Below are 20846 nucleotides of genomic sequence, written 5' to 3'. Positions count from 1 at the left end.
TGAAGCGCGCCGCTTATTATTTTTTACTTGGTTAGGCGATAAAATTTGACGGATTTTCATAAAAAAATTATATTCTCGGACGAATCTACTTTCACGACAAATGGTGTAATTTCATCCCGAAATTGTCGATTTTGGTCCAATGAAACGCCAAAATTTGTAATCCATGGCAAGAGGCAATATTTTCAACGTTAGGTACGCCATATCTTATTATTTAGGTATTATTGGACCATACTTTATTGAAGGATCTCTTAATCAAGAAACGTATCTTTAAATTTTGGAATGATTTTTTTAAGAATACTTAGAACCTTTACCAGTTGATCAAAGAATAAATCTTTATTTTCAGCGCACTCCACTATTTGAGTAGCAGAATGGTTGAATAGAAGTTTTCCGAATCAATGAACTGGAAGACGCAACCCAATTAAGTGGCCGCCAAGGTCACCTGACTTAACCATTTCTGATTCCTATTATGGGGCCGGTTCAAGCAAATTGTTTATTCCGAGCCATTACCAAATGACAGGGAATTAAAACAAAGAAAATAATTAAAACAAAAAAATTACTAAATCAAAGAATTAGAGACGCTTGTAATTCAATTTCCATTAAAGAAATTAGAAATTCTTTTAAAATGTTTAGGAAAGATATTGAAAAATGTTTCGACATTGAATAAATTTAAAATAAGTAAATAAAATGAAATTTTCCTGTTAAATTAGACGTACAATGTACATTTTATTCTAAAATAAAATGTACATAAATAAATGTACATCCTCAAACATATTATGTTTGAGGATTGTTTGTAACTTTTAGATCAGTGATTTAACTATTAGATAAATAAATAAGTTAGTTTTTCTCTAATAATTAAATATGAATAAAAAAATTAATTGGTACACAAAATGTAAAAATCAAAGTAGGCCTATGGTTATAAAATTTAATAATATAAAATTAGGCCTTATTTTGCATTTTAAACAACTTTTTCTTATAAACTTTTTTTATATCTTTCCTATTAATACTACTTTACCTACTCATAAAATTTAAAAAATGCACGTATTTTTGCTAAATTTTATTTTTTAATCAAGCAGGGCTGGATGCCAAAGAGTCAAATTTCAACTACAAAATTTTTTGTCATTTTTCCGTATAAAGTCGCTCATCCTGGGACACACTGTATAAAAAACCAAAAAAATGATCTTGAAGACAGAAATATTTTTCTAAATCAAATGCGTTTGGAGAACAAACAAGTATTTGATTTAGAGAACTATTTCTGTCAGACGTATACAATGTACTGACATCTGTATCATGACTGATACATCTATCAGTATGTACATTGTACCGGGTGTACAACTAAAAGAGGTCGCCGGCCATATCTCAGTAACTAGTCATTCCACAGCGTAGGGGAAAAAAATTTCTTATAAAAGCGGCATGGCACAGAGAAATCGTTGGAAATTATTTACAAGTTCGTACGATGACCGCTAGAGGGCCTAATATAATATTGAAATAGAAAAAAATGGTTTTGTTGAAAATATTCAAAGTGAATCCTAGAGAAGAATGATGCCATTTTATGTGTGATAAATTCTAAACATTTTTTATTTCAAACTTTTTTTTTAAATCTGTTAAATAATAGGTGGGGGAAGGGTTGAATATTTATATCTAAAATTGTTGGTAACTTTTGATTGGCCTAACTAATTTTAACGAGCTTGCTTTTGTTTTCAAGGGTAATTATCAGGCTTTCATGTGGTATAATTACTTAGCCAACTTAGTTGTTTTGTTGAGCGCAAGAGGCCGGTTTATGTTATTTTGGACTTTTTCTGCGATTTTCTGTGAAATATTAAATAAAACGATGTAATTGTTTTCATTTAGGCTAAAAGAGCATGAAAAAACATAAAAACTGGCGCAAACCACAACTCGATATCTTATTTTATTCAGAAATTATTAATTAAAATGTTTTTGAACAATAAAAATAAAACTCCAGAACTCAAATTTTGTGCTCAAACTGTTTTCCTTCATTTTCAGTACACAGGCGAAGTCGTTGTGTCGTTGACAGAACCGCTGTCTGGATTTCTGCTGTGGGTAAGGAATTTAAGAAGGAAGGAAAGAAGGAAGGTATTGCATTGCGTATTCGGTCCTGCATGACGTTCTGTGTGGTAGGTAGGGTGGCAAAAACTAAATCTTTAATCCTTCCCCACAGATAAAAATCTAGGACAGTTAGATCTGGGGATCGAGCAGGCCAAGGAAATATACTTCCTCTTCCTATCCACAAACGATACTGCCTGGTTACGAACTTGAACTGCAAAATGTGCACGGCACCCATCATGTTGGCAAATTATTTGCCCTCTTGTTTCCAAACCAACATCTTCCAGTAACCCCGGGAGATCATTTTGCAAAAAATTTAAATACACATTACCAGAAAGTGTTCGATTGAAAGAGAAAGGACCAATAATTTTTCCGCCAATAATGCCACACCACATATTTACAGTTCATCTGCTTTGGTGTTGAGTCTCGCGGATCCAACAGGGATTTTCTTCTGCCCAATAATGCAGATTATGCAGGTTTACACCACCATCACTGCTAAATGAGGCCTCGTCCGTCCATAATATCTTCAAGATAAATCAGGTATCTTCTCTAACCATGTTCAACAGCCAATGTCAGAAATTAAGTCTGTTATCAGTCTTTTTCGAGAAGCGTCTGGTGCAGAACCACGTGAAATGGATGATGTCTAAGTAAAAAAACAATAAATATAAGATATTAGGATGATTATTAATGTTGTAACAAATAAAAATAGGTACCTGTGCTCTTTCAGAATATTTTCTACTGTACCGAGGGACATTTCCAATTCTCTAGAAATATTTCAGATGCTTATGTGAGGGTTTATTTCAATATATGCCAAAACATTTATAATGTTGGCCTCTATGCGCCCTCGTCTTCGATGAATATTGCCCCGAATACTTTTAGTATTTCTTGGCCTGGTAGCTAAACCGGTAAAGACTCTATGATTATAGTGTCTTCTGTCAGGATGTCTTTGGGCATATATACGGGCTGCAATGCGTGCATTTTGCATTAACTCAAAATACACTGCTAGCATATCAAAAGCCGTTTATATGTCGTTTGGAATTACGTTTGGCATTTTTAAAAACTTAAATGATTTCAAAAACTGTCTGACTTTATATTTGACATCGATCATAACGTTTTATCATGGCCCCGAAAATATTTATCAAATTCATTTGTTTCCAAAGCTTACTACTAACCCGTGACGCAATAATGCCAGCGACAGATTTCATTGTTCAAAAATATTTTAATTTATAATTTCGTAATAAAATAAGATATCAAGTTGCGGTTTGCGCCAGTTTTTATGTTTTTTTTATGCTCTTTTAGCCTAAATGAAAAAAATTACATCGTTGTATTTAATATTTGCCAGAAAATCGCTGAAAAAATCCAAATTAAAACAAACCGTCCTCTAGCGCTCAACAAAACAACTAAAACGGTTAAATAATTATACCACATAACTAATAATTACCCTGTAAAACAAAAGTAAGCTCGTTAAAATTCTTTAGGACAATCAAGAGTTATCAAGAATTTTAGATATAAATATTCAACCCTTCCCCCACCTATTATTTGTAAGATTAAAAAAAAAAGTTTGAAATAAAAAATGTTTAGAATTTATCATACTTTAAAATGGCATCATTCTTCTCTAGGATAAATAACCAGTATAAAAATAAAACCAATTATTCCTATTTCAATGTTGTATCACGCCCCCTAGCGGTCATCGTACGAACTTGCAAATAATTTCCAGCAATTTCTCTTTGCCGATTTTATGAGAAATATTTTTCCCTACGCTGTGCGATGACTAGTTACTCAGATTTGGAAGGCGACCTCTCTTAGTTGTACACCCGGTACATTGTCTATGACTGATAGATGCGGATACTGATACTATTGTTAAGTTAATTTAATTTAATTTTATGGTTTTGTGATTTTTTAAGTGACAAGACTTATACTGAACATTTTATATTTCTGGTCAACTTTGTGTTTGTCGTTGAATGTTCTGTAATTATGTAACGCTTACTTTTACAATAAGTGTATTCTGCGACAGAACTGTACTTAAATCTATAAAGGTTTTTTTTGCTATTTTTTTATTTGAAAAACATCTTAAGTTTCTTTTTTAGTTATTTCCAGTTCCGAGGTTTTTGAAAAAATTTCAATTTTTTCAGTTTTCTTTTCAACGACTTCGATATCGTGTTTAAATTTATTTAAAAAAACTCATAATTTCATTATTGTTAGAAATAGAGGCCTGTTATATTCAAGTGATGAAGACGTACTAAAATGTCGTTGTATAAAGCTACGTTATAAATCCTCGGGTTATTTTTGTAAGATTTCGCCGTTAGATAATTTAGGTTTGACTGATAACGGTCATTATAGAGTGAAATGTTCGATAGGCTCTGATGAAAAATAGCGACACCGATAAATTTAACACTCAGTGTGGTCTTTAAAACATTGCAGTAGCAGCTGTTTTTTAGCCAGGTAAACCTTTTAGTGGAAAAAAATTAGAAGAACTAAGGAAGGCAGAATAGTCCCCCGATGGACCAATATAGCCACAACAATATAACACCAAGAGAAGAGACGACAAAAAAACTTCTACAAAAGGAGAAAAATACATGATAAAGGGCTTTTTTATTTATTTTGTATTCAAATAGTGATAAGAATTTTTATAATTTAAAATGTAAGTAATATATAAGTTTAAAATTATTATCGAGTACTATGGAATGTGAAATCTATTCTTTAGACGAAGGCTTTTATTTTGGTTTTTTTAGAAGATTGCTTAAACATTTGTTTAGATCTAAACATTTTGTTTTAGATACAAATCTAATACAATATTCTATATCCGTACATCCTAAGTACTCAATAGTATCTTTAAAATATTGTGTCCTTCCTTGCAAATAATTTTTCAGCAACTAAATACTATCGTTTTTAAAAATTTAGTCACTTTCCTGTCAAGGCATATTATACATATTTATTTTGTTTTATTAATTAGTATGCAAGTTATGGTCGCGAGAAGGTCAGAAACATTAGTAACCAATTCTTTTAGACATAATGCCGCAGGAAGTTACAAATATTTATTAGATGATTTTGGAATGTTATAAACGAGCTTGAGCGAATTTTATTCAAAGCTTTATTGCAGATCACATTCTACTTGATTTTTATAAGTGTACTGATTAGGACTGATTATTTGTCGTATTTATTATTTCAACTAAAATTCTCAGATACATTTTATAAGATTTTGGAACAAAAATATTTACCATAAATGTAGATATTCTTATCCAAGGATATCTCACACTTGACCTATTAGTTCGTGGTTTTTCTTCTAATTCTAGCAACATGAGAGTGGGCATTACCTTGTTGGAAAATTTAATTTTAAAGCGGTAGGAGAAATTGCATTAAATACGATTCCACTACTTCTTGGATTATCTAATCATGATTGCATTGTGTAGTCATATTACCCCTCATAAAAATTAGAGGTGACTTACGTAGCAAATACCCTAATCGATAAGCCCCATAATGCAGTGTACGTATCCCTCTTAACAGAAAGATGAGAAAGTCATCTTTCTGTTACCAGGGATAGTCATCACGACGATGCCCATGTCGACGATCTTCGGCTTGTAGCTAAGTGGCAACGGTAAAAAAAATGCCAAATGAACAAGTCGTCCTCATCTTAGACTAAGACGACAATCAGCACTTTCTCTGGTGGATTGCACTTCCTTTTACTACTGTGGAAATGCTTTTCTACACTGTTTTTTCACAATTTTGTGTTTCTCGGATTCGAAAAATACAAGAAAGCCAATCCTACCTGAAGGCTTTCTAGATTCAAGGCTGTATACTGTAGGAAAAAGTACTGCGTTGGTTTATCTGCGGTCTTATTATTTCCAGCAGTCCACGATAATAACCTTGAAATATTTCTGTAAGGCGGGACAGGATCGTAATGGGAGTTTTGCTATGCACTCCCTCAAAGCTGCAGCCCGCGCAAATTGCTTGAAGAAAATCGATTATTTTGAACGGTAACAATTATACTTCAATTCTTCTGAAAATTTGCATGTCTCCGTTTTTTGGGCGCTCTTTTTGTTTTCTGTCCTAAAAATTGTGTAAATCCAATTTTAGGGAAAAATTTAGGGGAGCTTACCCTTCTGATGCCCCTTTTCTTATGTTTCCTATAAGAAATTTGACAATCTACTAACACCATCTAATTGGTCAATAAAATATATACAATTTTTCTCTCTTGCATTATTTCGATACAATGAAGCGTTTTCCAGAAAATCGCTGATAAACGAAAGGGAAGCATATTAAATTAGAATAAACGAAGTCGGCTGTGACTGTTTTATTTTTTGTCAAATAAATTAATTTTATCCAAAAAATGCCAAAAACGATAATGTTCTCCATTTTCAAAGTTCTTATTGGAAACATAAGATATGGGCCATCAAAAGGGTATGCCTCCCTAAATCCTTTCCTAAAATTGAATCTACATCATTTTTGGGACAGAAAATATTAAGAGACCCAAAACAACCTGTTCCAAATAACCGATTTTCTTCAAGCAATTTAAGGTACATTTTAGGACACATATTTATAGGAAAAAAGTCTTATTTTAACTGCAACAATAAGCTCTCAAAATATTTGCACCCAATTTTGCAGAACACCCCGTATACATTTATTACATTTTTATTAGGCTATCTTGATTCCATAATCTACATACTATTTTAAAAGAGAAGGTATGTAGAACGTTCTTTTCCTTCCTTCTCCCAGAAATATTCGTACTATTCGTAATGTTGTCCGTAATAATTATTGGCGAATTAATAATAGGGAGTCTCGACATTTCTGGTTTCCCAGTGTTTTAATTTTCACTTTAAGATTATGAGGGATTGTGATATCCGCTAGCATAGTCAAAAGGCAAAGGCAAGGCAAAACACCGCCATATTTGCCAAGAGTGAATTCATCGATGGGAGAAATTTCGTTTCCCCAACGAATTATAAATAAAATTCTTAAAAGCGTAGACACCAACAAAGCTTCTGGACCCGATGGAATTCCAGCCCTAATACTAAAACGTTGTGCAGACGAATTGACTCCCTTATGTAGACTGTTCACGGTATCGTATAAGCAGGGCCAATTTCCAACAAGCTGGAAAACTGCTCGAGTGCAAGCTGTACCCAAAAAGGGTAAGAAGACGATGCCCTCCAATTACCGCCCGATTGCACTAGTTCCAGTAATATCGAAGATTATGGAGAAAGCAGTCAACCAACAACTGTTAAGATATCTGGAATCATCTGGACTAATCAGCGATCATCAATACGGCTTCCGAAAGCTTAGATCCACCGGCGATCTTCTGGCTTACGTCACACACTTGTGGACGGAGGCCATGGAGAAGCACGGCGAGTCCCGCTCAGTCGCTCTTGACATTTCCAAGGCATTTGACAGAATGTGGCATGAGGGACTACTAACCAAGCTCTCCTCAATCGACATACAAAATTCATTATTGAATTGGATCAAAAGTTTTCTTAAACAACGAACAATTCAAGTAGCCGTCGATGGATACCTCTCCGACAAATTTAACATTAACGCTGGAGTTCCTCAAGGGTGTATTCTATCCCCCACCCTTTTCTTGATATATATCAACGATTTGCTAGGAACCACTGTCAATCCAATCTACAGCTTTGCGGATGATAGCACACTTATTTCTACATTTAAGTCCGCCAAACCAACGACAGCCGCAAGTTCTCAGAATCTTAGGCAGCAACAAGTAGCTTCAACCAACAACGATATTAGAGCAATCTTGGAGTGGGGCGGTAACAATCTGGTCAATTTTAACGCTAAAAAAACGCAGGCTGCAGTATTTACGATGAAGACTAACCTTGGTGGCCCGGAGCTGGTTATGGCAGGGAAAACATTGCCAATGAAATCATCTTTACATCTTCTAGGAGTCGAGGTCACCAACAGTCTGTCCTGGCATGACCACGTTGCCGAGGTCGCCAGGGCGGCTTCCAAAAAACTCGGAGTGCTTTTCAAAACGAAAAAACTGTATACACCAGAACAGCTGCTGACTCTTTATAAGGCTCAAATACGCCCTTCCCTCGAGTATTGCTCGCATGTCTGGAGCTCTGCACCCAAGCATAGTTTAAACGTGCTGGATTCTATACAGAAGAGAGCTATTCGTCTTATCGACAAACCAGAACTGACAAAGAGTCTGGATAGTCTGGAGCACAGGAGAAAGGTGGCTGATTTCTGTTTATTCTACCGTTGTTATCACGGTAAGTGCTCCTCTGAGCTGGCAGGCCTGATTCCAGCCAGGGCTGTTCCGGCAAGAAGGACGCGTCTAGCAGTTGCGGCTTATCAACATCGAGTCCACCTGCCTACCCCAAGGACGTCGCTGTATCGGGACTCATTCATCGGGAGAATATCTTCTTTGTGGAACGGGCTTCCATCTCACATATTTCCCGATGCATACAATCTACAGCGATTCAAGATAAATGCCCACAAATATCTTCACGCAAGCACCACTCCAAGAGTGACATAGGACTTTCCTCTTGTGCTTGTGTTTACTATAAAAAAAAAATTGTTTAGTAGTTATTGGTATTCACAATTACGATCTTCTCCTCGCCTTTTGTGACCCACTCGTTGTTATGTTAGGAGGGCTCTATCCCACTAAAGCCTCCTGGAGAATTTGTCGAATAGAACCTCTTCCGCTTAAGGTTAAGTTTCTCTGCCAGTTCCTAGTGAAAAATGTTAGCTAGAGAGTCATGCGGCTTTGTATCCTCTGTATGTGGGTATGTCCTGTACTTACCCATGATACTCTAAAGAGTTTCTGGGGTTAAGTCTCTATATGTATATCTCCGTAAATATCGCTTTGAACCTGGAAATATATTTTTTATAGTTACTCGTTATGGGCAGTTACTTGTCCTTGAATTGATTATAAAGATGGCTATAGTTTAACACATTTATATCAACATGTTCCTGCCTGACCTCATTGATATGCTTCCGCGTAGTGGATTTTCCAGCCGTTTTTGTACTTTCTCTTGCTGTGAGGAATGCTGTAAAATTCTTGCTTCATGCTATTTTTGATCAGTGCTTTGTTTGAGAAATAACACTTTCAAAGGTAATTTTAGAATTTTATTCATTGTTGCACATTACGAAATCTTTTATGTCCAGTGCTGAATTAATGACGCGATTACATTATCTTTGATAAATAAATTTTCCATTACAAAAAATTCAATAAGCGCATGACTTTAGAGACTGAAGTAAAAGAATCGCGAGAACGGTGTTTTATTTCCAGTTTTACTTCAATCATTAAAGATATGTTATGAAGGAGACATGTGCATGGCAATTTTTTTCAAATAGCCAATACATTTTTTAGTACACCGGTATCAAATGTGTTAAGTATACTTAAGTTTTAAGCAGTAACATATATTCTTCTGCATTTTTGATGGTGACAATACGCTTTATGATTGAAATATTATTTTATAGATAAACATTGATTTAGATTCATTTAACGATGTAATCTCCTGATATGGTCTGAACCAGATTTCTTGTGCCCTTATTGAGACGTACTTGCAGGATCAATAGTATGTTGAGATAAGCGGTACTGTCTAACCCTGCAACCGTATTATGGAATGCAAGAGTGCCGTTTTGTAAGGCCTATTATTGACTTCTGTGACTCTGATCATGGCTGATCCCTTAGTATTTTTGTATGTGCCTAAATTTTTTATCTAAAGGAATAAGTGTGAATTATATATTTGAATTTAAAATGTGTTTTGGGGCAACTTGTCTTAAGTTAATGAGGGCCAGTAGTAAGATGAGAATACCCCCCAAAATGATAGTGATATTTCTGTTGAAATGAGCTAATATATTCTACTAGGTACCTCCCAGAAGACCTGTTTCCAAGAGATGAAAAAGAAACGATAATCGAAGAAAAAATTACCTAGACAAGTAACGAGTGAAACAATCGAATGACGAAAAAAACTTAAAAATATAAAAGCATCGACACAGCTACATAATATACTGCATTTCAAATGTGTAATAAGAGTTTATTATTACTAACCATATTTCGGGCAAAAATTGTTAAGATACACTTCTGGCAACAGAAAAGTAATTTAAAAATAATAATTAATATAATTAATCACATACCAGATTCAACACGTCTGTTTTTAATAACACTAATACATCCCCGAGGTATGGTATAGATTAATTATCTTAAAGTATCAGACATAATTGTGCAAATTTGATATGTCAGATGTCTGGCAGCATTTTAGAACGAAAGCAAACTATTATAAACATGATAATTAAAAAGAGGAGAAAATGTTTGGACTGCAAATAATTGCTTTGCTCTACAATGTCGTGATATTTACAATAAAAAAGTTCTAGAATATTACATTACAATTTTGGATAAAAGTGAGTTTTGGTATATATATTTAAATAATGGCTAAGCATAATAACTATATATCCGTCAGAACCTAGGAATTTGCCGCTTTCTCTATTTTTCTTAATATTGTTTGTTGATTGAATTATTGCATTTACAAGAGAATAAGCTGCGAATGTACTGATTATTCCATTACCCTTTTTACTAGTTTTCTGTTCATTTTCCTTCTTAGATTATAATCCTCTGGAAGTGGTTGGCTGCTGTAATAAGGCCCTTTAAAAATATATGATAGGTACTAATTACTAATGCACTTTAAAGTTTCGAATTCGATAAAGCAAATTGGCCTTCTCTATCCAATTTGTCTAAACGTGATATCAGGCAGTCAGCAATAAACATATTTAGGATTAAGTAGGATTACGTTATGATATAAATTGTTCACAATCAGGTATTACCTTTGGAATACAAAATACTCGATTTGAGAGCTTTATTGTTGTTTAGACTTTTACGATATTCCATTTATCTCGCACAAGAGTATCAGACATGATAATAATGAGACTTCTGCTCTGTCTTGCAAAAGATCAATTAGCAAATTAGAGTTGTTAACCATAAACCAAGAAATGATTTGAAACGTTTCAATCCTACTAGTTGAAAGTAAAACTTTGAATAAGGAGTATATTTTAATTGAGTTTGTAATATTCAGAATATTCGATCACAAAGGAAATTCGAATATTTTCCTAAGATAAATTGTTAAAATAAGATTTATAACATTGTTGTCAAGTTAAAATAAAGATTTTGATATATTGGTTTTCGTAATCACTTCAACGGATAACAAGTTTTGAAGATAATTTGAATAGGCAATGGTCTCCTCTTTCCCATGTTTATTATGGCGTGCTTTAGTTATCAGCATATTTTTTGTTCCAAGCTTAAGAAAAAATAAATAACAAAAAAAAAGCAAAATAAGATATAAGTATTGCTTTACATTATATGATGGTTCCTTCGGCTTATTATCTAATATTCATATTTGATTTAGGTTTTTTCGGACTCCTTTGGAAAGCCCCAAAGGTTTTTTAGCGTATCTACAACTTTTAATGCAAAAATTTTCCTTGATGATATTTAATAACATGTGGCCAAAACAAAATCCAATAGAACTGAATAAAATAGACTTATTCATTAAATCATATAAAATTGTGACTGAGTATAAAAATATTGGATTTAACAGCATTAAATACGTTTTCCCGTATTTCTTCTACATATTTCAGTGATTAACCTCTAAGATGTACTTTACAATTTAAATTTAAAAAAAAACCATCAACTGTCCAACAGCATGAATAATTTAAACCAAAATGCTTTTTAGTTTTACTAAATTAGTATTTTTATATTTTGAATAATCCAGAGGCCAAGACGGTTCATTTTTTTTTGCTTGTGTGTGCCATACAAGAATCTGAAAGAAGTTTAATTATATGAAATCTATGAGTTAAATTTAGCAATCTTGTAACTTACGCGGGTACAATTTGAAGCTAATAACTCGGCTTCAAAAGGCTCAAATGGTGCCAAGCTTCTTAAAAAACCGTCTTCCTCAAATCCTGGCTTATAAGGCATTAACGCTTGGGGTCTTGATAAAAAAAATTGTACTGACACTGCAAATCCAGCCATATCTAATGCAAATTTTCTTCCCCCAATCCATCCGTCATAAAAACCTTTAAATTTCCCATTTCGGACTATGGGAGAGCTTATTCCAGCTTTAGTTATAAGTCCGACGGGGAACATTGATACAGTCTTTGTGTATCGAATCTGAAAATAAAATAAGTTTTAAAAACGTGATATTGGGAATTTACTAGCGCAAAAACCACATAAATATTAAAGATAATAGGACGCATTGACATTCTAAGAAACTAATAGCTATTGGGCTTTATAAATATAAAAATGGTAAGCTAGCTTCTTACTCCATGATTCAACAAATGTGTATTAACATTGCGCAACCCTCGGCACGCTACTTCTAACGTGCCTTTAAAAGGGCTGTGTAGTAAAGTTTTAAATTTCAAAGGCTTACGGGTATTGTAGTTTAATGAGATCCTTTGATGTAAATATGTTGATCTGTTTAATATTAGATCTTACGTATATTTTTTAACCCAGTAGCCTAGAACCGTCTTGAGACCTGCTACCCAATAGCGACCAATGTGTCTTGATTCCGCTATCTGTTTTTTTCTTAACATATTATTATGAAAATGTAAATACGTTAATTATTCTCCTAGTTTTTGTACAATTTTATTAGTATTCTGTAGTTAAAGTTTACGAATCAACTTTAACTACAGAATCAGGGTTTTTTAGGGTTCTACTTACGTTTGGTTTATTACTTTTGTCTATAGTGTTTAGTTTTTAAGTTGTTTATCTTGTTCGAGAGCCCCATTTTGGCCCCAATTTAGGTTATTTAGGTTATATTATTGTAAATCCCTGTAGTTCTAATTTTCTAGAATTTGTATACTTGCTTGCTTTGACTGTCAGTATTCTCCTAAAATTATTGGTCTCTTTGGTCCAAAACAATGAAGATAATTCTAAATATTTCGAAACTGTTCCATCGGGTTTTAAAAAGGACGCGCTTCGTGACAATTCATTCAGTTTTAATTGTTTAGTCAGTTTTTACCTTGGAAACAATTCGAGAGTCTGCAAATGGAAAAAGGATCCCGATTCTTGGATTGCATGAAGCTACAGTCACCATTGGCTTAACAACATTCCAGTACTAGTGGCAGGAATTTTTCCATCCAAGACGTTATCTACGCAAAAGAAATCTACTGTTTTGGTTCGAATGGTAAATTTAAAAGGATATGATCAACACCTGAAACAAGGAGAGAACATTGGCGTATGCTCTGAAGTAGTGGCAGTCATGAAAAATACTGATAGAAGTCGTTATTCAAACAGACCTTTTCCTGTATGTTTACAAAACCTATTTGAAGAATCTTCTGCCAATTTAACCATAGACTAGTGTAATAAATTGCGACGTCTTCTTGAAGAAAATCAAGATGTGTTTTCCTTGAACGATAACGACCTGGGAGGAACTGATTTGGTGCAGCATCGAATTAACACTGGCGACAATGCTCCGATTAAACAAGCACCTCGAAGAATTCCGATAGCTAAACAAGGAGAAGTTTTCTCAATGCTTTAAGAAATGAGGACACAAGGAGTGATAGAACCTTCTCAGAGTCCTTGGACATCTCCAGTTGTGCTAGTGAAGAATAAGGATGGATCCACTAGATTTTGTGTAGACTATCGGCGACTGAATGACATTACCAAGAAAGACAGTTATCCCCTACCAAGAATTGACGACACCCTGGACACGCTATCAGGTTCACAATGGTTCTCAACACTCGATCTAAAGAGTGGATACTGGCAGGTAAAGATGCACCCAGAAGATAAGGAAAAGACCGCATTCTCGACTGGAACAGGACTTTGGCAGTTTACAGTAATGTCCTTTGGACTCTGCAATGCTCCAGCTACCTTTGAGAGACTTATGGAAACAGTTTTACGTGGAATGACTTGGGAATCATGTTTAGTTTATCTGGATGACGTCATCATACTGGGAAAAACATTTGAGGATCATTTAAAGAATATTCCAAAGGTATTTGTTAAACTGCGAGAGGCCAACCTGAAGCTAGAAGCTCGGGAAGCCTAGAAGTCCTAAAAAATGTTGCTTATTTCAAAAAGAAGTTCGATACCTTGGCCATGTAATATCAGAAAAAGGTGTCAAAACTGATCCAGATAAAGTAGAAGCAATCGAGAATGGGCCACGACCCACTGACAAACACCAGTTAAGAAGCTTTCTGGGCCTTTGTACCTATTACAGAAGATTTGTAAGAAATTTCGCTAATCTTGCAAAGCCTCTACATAAGCTCACGGAGGACAAAACGGTATTTAGTTGGTCAACAGACTGTGAAGAAGCATTTCAACGGTTAAAACGAGCACTATGCACTTCTCCAATTTTAACATATCCGATTCCTGGACAAACTTTTATTTTGGATACCGATGCAAGTAATGTTGGAATTGGGGCCGTTCTATCACAAAAATATGAAGATGGCGAGCAAGTGATAGCTTATTTCAGTAAAACGTTATCAAAACCAGAAAGAAACCATTGTGTCACGAGGCGAGAACTACTGGCAGCAGTAAAAGCTATTGAACATTTCCATAAATATTTGTATGGTCAACGATTTATCCTTAGAACTGACCATGCTTCGTTGAAATGGCTATTTCAGTTTAAACCCCGAAGGACAAATAGCAAGGTGGCTTCAACGATTACAAGAGTATGACTTTACAATAGAACATAGGAAAGGCAAATATCACCAAAATGCCGATGCTTTATCGAGAAGACCCTGTATTGAAACATGTCAACATTATTTTAAAAAGGAATTAAAACAGCATCCAGCAAGAGATATTTACTTGTAATCGTATTGGCCTTCACAGTTCTAAAGAGTGAGATGTAGCTAGTTTAATCCAAGATCAGAGTGATGACACAGTATTTGGTCTTATTTACGAACTGAAATCTCGAGAAATTTCAAAACCAGAATGGAAAGATATTTCTGACAAATCTCCAGAACTAAAAGCTTATTGGTCTCAATGGAATTCATTGGTTATAAAAGATGGATTGTTAAAAAGAGTCTGGGAGAGCGTAGATGGAAAAGAAAAGACATATCTGACAGTCCTTCCTCGAAAACAGATTCCGGAAGTTCTTGAAGCTGTTCATGGCGTTGTCGGCGGAGGACATTTTGGAGTTAGTAAGACCTTGGCAAAAGTTAGAGAACGGTTTTACTGGCTGAACAGTCATGAAGATGTTACACGCTGGTGCCGACTGTTCGTCGTGTGTTGTGTGACGTTGACGAACAGTGCGAGCACTGTTCGTCAAGCAAGGGCCCAAGAACCCGGACAAGAGAAAAGATGATGCTGTATCTTGTTGGTGCACCCTTTGAACGAATTGCCATAGACATAGCAGGACCCTTTCCTACTAGTAACTCCGGAAACCGATATGCTCTTGTTGCTATGGATTACTTTAGTAAGTGGCCCGAGGTTTATCCGATTCCAAACCAAGAAGCAATGACAGTAGCTGAAGTGCTGTTCCAGAACTGGATTTGTCGATTTAGTGTACCCAGAGAGATACATTCAGACCAAGGAAGGAACTTTGAGTCACAAATATTCCAACAAGTATGCCAGTTGCTGGGAATCAATAAGACCCGTACAACCCCACTACACCCTCAGTCTGATGGAATGGCTGAAAGATTTAACATTTGAAACCTATTTGAGGATGGTGGTAAACTCTAAGCAAACCGACTGGGATACCTGTATACAACCATTTCTATTGGCATATCGTTCTTCTATCCACAAGTCAACTGGAAAAAGCCCGGCAAAAGTTGTCTACGGTGATGAACTTCGTTTACCTTTGGACATTATTACTGGAAGACCCAATAAGTCTGAAACCCTTGAGGAGTACGTCGACCAAGAGCGTTTACAAATTGTTCACGAACAAGCACGGGATAAACTTCATCTAGAAAGTAACAGAATGATAGCACGTTATGACATAAAGGCAAATTCTACCGGTTTTAATCCTGGGGATAAAGTCTGGTTATACAATCCACGGAAGACGAAGGGCAAGTCACCAAAGCTCCAGAAGGATTGGGAAGGTTCATTCAATGTGGTCACCAGAATCAACGACGTGGTGTACCGTATCCAGCGACATCCGACAACGAAGATGAAAATTGTAAACATCGTCCGGCTAGCGCCCTATCATGACTCAGGTGGTCCCATGTTTGATCGGGACGATCAAACTTGAGAGGAGCAGTATTATGAAAATGTAAATACCTTAATTATTCTCCTAGTTTTTGTACAATTTTATTAGTATTCTGTAGTTAAAGTTGATTCGTAAGGTTTCTTTAGGGTTCTACTTACGTTTGGTTTATTATATTTTGTTTATTTGGTTGGTTTATTTTATCTATAGTGTTTAGTTTTTAAGTAGTTCATCTTGTTCGAGAGCCCTATTTTGGCCCCAATTTAGGTTATTTAGGTTATATTATTGTAAATGCCTGTAGTTCTAATTTTCTAGAATTTGTATACTTGCTTGCTTTGACTGTCGGTATTCTCCTAAAATTATTGGTCTCTTTGGGCCAAAACAATGAAGATAATTCTAAATATTTCGAAACTGTTCCATCGGGTTTTAAAAAGGACGCGCTTCCTGACAATTCATTCAGTTATAATTGTTTAGTCAGTTTTTACCTTGGAAACAATTAAACGACAGTCAAGGCGAGTTAGGTTAGTGTTTTTGACGTTGACAATAAAAGTGTGTTCTCGAATTTCGTTACAATATTTTTAATAAGCACTTCCTATTATCAATAATAGGAAAAATGCTTTATTTATTGACTTTTCTGCGTTTGAACTTTACCTTATTTATTTGATTAAATATTTACGCTGATGCAAAATACGTTTACTGACCGAAGCAACTTCTTTAAAAAAATGTATTTTGTTGAAAGAAGTATACAAAGAACATATTTACTCCTAACAGGAGAAATGGGCTTCCGAGGAATGATAGTGCTGCAATATCCATGGGAACGTAGCTACCTAACTCCTCCCTCCTCAAGTCAAAAAATATTGGGATTTTCTGAAATTTGAACAGGCTGGTTCAACTTGGATCTTCCTCATGATTTCTTTGTAGAGATCTGGAGAATACCAACTCTTCCTTTGAACAGGAAGAGGATAATGATAGATACTTATAGGTGATAGGTTCGTCGATGACATCTTTTAAAGGAGAAAGTTGATTTTCTTTGACAGTCGATAGACTGTGAAGTTTATTTCCGTAAAGTTTTCGCTCTTGAGGACTATCAAATTTTTGGAAAATTTGACGATTTTGTTGCTCGGTAATGGCTTCCTCAACGTGAGCTTCGATGACTTGGCAGCTATTAGACTCAATACCATCCAGAGTTTGAGGAACGCAATGGTCGCATGGATGAAATTCTTCTTTGCAGTAGAAGGTGCTTGCGATAAGTGGACAATCATATTCCCCGAACTGGACCTTTTCGTTAGTTACATGCCAAGTAGAGGTATTTAGGAACGATCAACTGGGAATTTTGAATTATAGGGAACAGGTGATGGTAAGCAAATGTTTGAGGCTTCAGTATTGGTACATGTATAGCAAATATGAATCATTTTCCGACAAAAGTTTTAAAAAAATTATTAAATGTGGCACGTGACCTTCATTATATATTTCTTTTAAATAGCCCATCATATTTTCCAATTCAGTGGTGGATATTATACTATTATGCAAGGAATTTAATTTTGCTAACATCGCGGCATCTCCTAAATTATCAACGAAATTTATAAGATCCTGACAATCTAAATTAATTTGAAACAAGATCCCTTGGAAAACTATGAAGTTATTTATATTATTAATTTTATTTTCTACCATAACTTTAAAATTTTCAATGTTTCTTTTTAATTTTAATTGATTTAAGCAAAGTAAAGAAATAATTTTATTGAAGCTATATATTAGGTTCTGTTGTAATGAAATCTGGATGTTAAGTTGTTTGACAATATGGTTTTAATAAATGCACTTTTTTGTCCTGTAAAATTAGGAGGCTCTGACCTACTTTACGTTACGCTTATCAATACATTTTTCTTTAATCATTGCATTCCTTCCTCGAATTTTATTATATAGTAGTTTTGCATTATCCTTATGGGATTGTATACAGTGCTTTCATTTCAAAACGATCCACCCTTAATAACTTTCTTATAAAAAAAAAAACGCGTCAGATTAGATATACAGGGAGACGTTTAATTATGCATTTACTGAAGTTCTGTCAATCACCTCCTCACCTCCAGCTAACCTCACTTTAATATGTCAAATGGGAACCCCCATCGTGTGATACATTATAGTAAGGAGCGTAAAATTCTCTATTCAACGGTACCAAAAAAAATGAAATCGGTAAATGTGTAAGCAAATAGTTAGCGAAAATGTCTAGAAATAATAAATATTTTATTTACGCCAAACTTTGGTATGTCAAATGGCTACCCCATGGTGTGATATATTATTTTAAAGGGCATTCATTATGCTATCAATGGTTGTAAAAAAAATTAAATTGATTGACCAAGAAGCAATTAAAGTGTAATCGGTAGGGTAGAAAAACAAATTTAATTAGTTTAACAAATTTATTTTATTAAATGTTCAAAATGCGCGCCGTTATTAGCAAGACAATAAAAAAGCCTGTTTTCGAACTCCTTACTAACATTGGCAAGGGTCTGCCCGCTAATTTCTCTGCATTCTTGAAATATTCTATTTTTTAAATTCTCTATACTCTCAGGTGGGGTTTTATAAACTTTGCTTTTTAAGTAGCCCCAAAGAAAAAAGTCTAGTGGGGTTAGGTCCGGAGACCGCGCAGGCCATTCGATTGCACCACGTCTGCCAATCCACTTTTCTCGAAAATTTGCATCAAGCCACTCTCGAACTACCAAAGTGTAGTGCGCGGGAGCTCCATCCTGCTGAAAATGTATATTATTTTCATTCAATAATATAGCACCATGTTGATCTACTTGATTTTCCATAGATTGGATAATGGAAGGGTATTTTCATCATTTTCGAAAAGGTTTAAATAAATTTCGCCAGTCAAATTTTCTTCCAAAAAAAATGGCCTGATTATTTCATGCCCAAACATAAATTTTTTGGGGATATTGGGTATGACCTTCCCGAAGAACATGCGGATTTTCATTATCCCAGTATCTACAGTTAAGTCTGTTCACCAGGCCCTTTAAAAACAAGGTCGATTCGTCACTGAAGCAAATGTTCTTCAATAAATGGGGATCGTCGTCAATTCGCTTGTATTTTTTTTGATGATCTATTAAAAAAAATGTAGAAAGAATTTTAAAATGATGTAGGTACCACACTAAAAGTATTCATTTAAAATACCAAAGTTTGGCGTAAATAAAATATTCATTATTTCTAGACATTTTCGCTAACTATTTGCTTACACATTTACCGATCTCATTTTTTTTGGTACCGTTAAATAGAGAATTTTACGCTCCTTACTATGATATATCCACGATGAGGGTTCCCATTTGACATATTAAAGTGAGGTTAGCTGGAGGTGAGGAGGTAATTGACAGAACTTCGGTAAATGCATAATTAAATGTCCCCCTGTATATCTAATTTGATGTTTTTTTTTTTTTTTTTTTTAAGAAAGTTATTAAGGGTGGATCGTTTTGAAATGAAAGCACTGTATAATTATATATCATTACGTGATCATTTAAGTCAAATGGACCTGTGTTGCTTATGTGACCGTTTATTATTTCGAAAGGTGTAAATTTTGTGCACATTGAACCGAGTTGTTGTAACCTAATATGGAACGTTTTATTAGTTGGTCAGCTGTAAGATTGTAGTGCTGTTCGTTTAAGCATTTAAAATGCTCAATTTAAGTAGAGTGAAATCTTTCTACAGGGAAATTTGAGTTGCTGTTTTATGGAGTTGTAAAATGCAATTCAATTTTATAAAGTTTGCGAAAATTTTTTAACTTCTTTGTTTTTGAATTCGGTTTCTGAATCTAGGGTTATTTTTTGGGGTTTCATTTCATGATGACTTATAAGTTGTAAAAGATTTTCTACAAAAGAGATTTATTGACTTTAGGGGATAAACTTGACCATAACGAGAAAAGGAGTCGATAATAGCTAAATAACTACCAGGTGGGCTACGGTCATATTTATGTTTTGAACAGGTTTTCCAATAATTTACATAGTTTTCGACATCAGCGAGCATTTTTGCCCAATAAAATTTGTATGAAAGGGCGGCTTTTATTTCGTTTATGCTTCTATGGCATGTTTTAGTTGTATGAGAAAGTTCAAGTTTTTCTTTTTAACCGTCTGAGGTTATAAGATCTTCTAAAACTTTAAAACATAAAACAATTTTAAAGAAGGAATTTTTGAATAGGTGTTCATGTTACAACGAAATGCTTGATCGTTAATTTCGAAAATAAAAAGCATATGTATATTAATAACTAGTCTTTTAATAAGGAAATAAAATGAGGCGTTAGGTCTTTTTTGAAACTGTTACGTACAGAGATTTGTTTTCAAATATTTTTTGAGTTTTACATTAAATATCTTGTATGGTACTGGTTGTAATATAAATTTGATTCTTAAAGATATTTAACGATTTTTCAGATATGGGCAAATTTTTAACAGTGGGTTTTCAATGTTGTCGGATTGTTCTTGGGTTTTAGGTTCTATGGAAGTGACTGTAAACTCAGGAATGTCTTTAGAAACATTAGATGATTTAGGAAAATTTTTATTTGCGGGGAGAATAGTAGCATCTAAAGAGGATTTATTATTATCATTTGCCGTGACAATAGGTCTATTGGGGAGTAAACGTATGATTGGGATAATGGTAAATTCCTGTTGCTGTTCTGAATTATCTTCATTCCTAATAGGCTGAAATGACAAATGATTTTGAGCA

The 20846-nt window shown here is 34.5% G+C and overlaps 1 protein-coding gene across 3 annotated transcripts in view; it reads right to left on the bottom strand.

Annotated features, from left to right (window-relative positions):
- Positions 1–9189: 9189 nt before the first annotated feature.
- Positions 9190–20846, bottom strand: part of LOC126748334 (galactosylgalactosylxylosylprotein 3-beta-glucuronosyltransferase P) — a 49382-nt gene continuing 37725 nt past the window's right edge. For all 3 annotated transcript variants that reach the window (XM_050457490.1, XM_050457489.1, XM_050457488.1), the window contains 2 exons: positions 11879–12169; positions 9190–11819 (listed from right to left, as the gene is read on the bottom strand). In XM_050457490.1, the coding sequence (XP_050313447.1) occupies positions 11712–11819; positions 11879–12169 (399 nt within the window). In that variant the 3' untranslated portion in view covers positions 9190–11711. The remainder of the gene's footprint in view (positions 11820–11878; positions 12170–20846) is intronic.

Source organism: Anthonomus grandis, chromosome 22 (assembly GCF_022605725.1).
Source record: "Anthonomus grandis grandis chromosome 22, icAntGran1.3, whole genome shotgun sequence".
NCBI lineage: Eukaryota > Metazoa > Arthropoda > Insecta > Coleoptera > Curculionidae > Anthonomus > Anthonomus grandis.
This window is presented reverse-complemented; position numbering and strand designations above follow the sequence as displayed.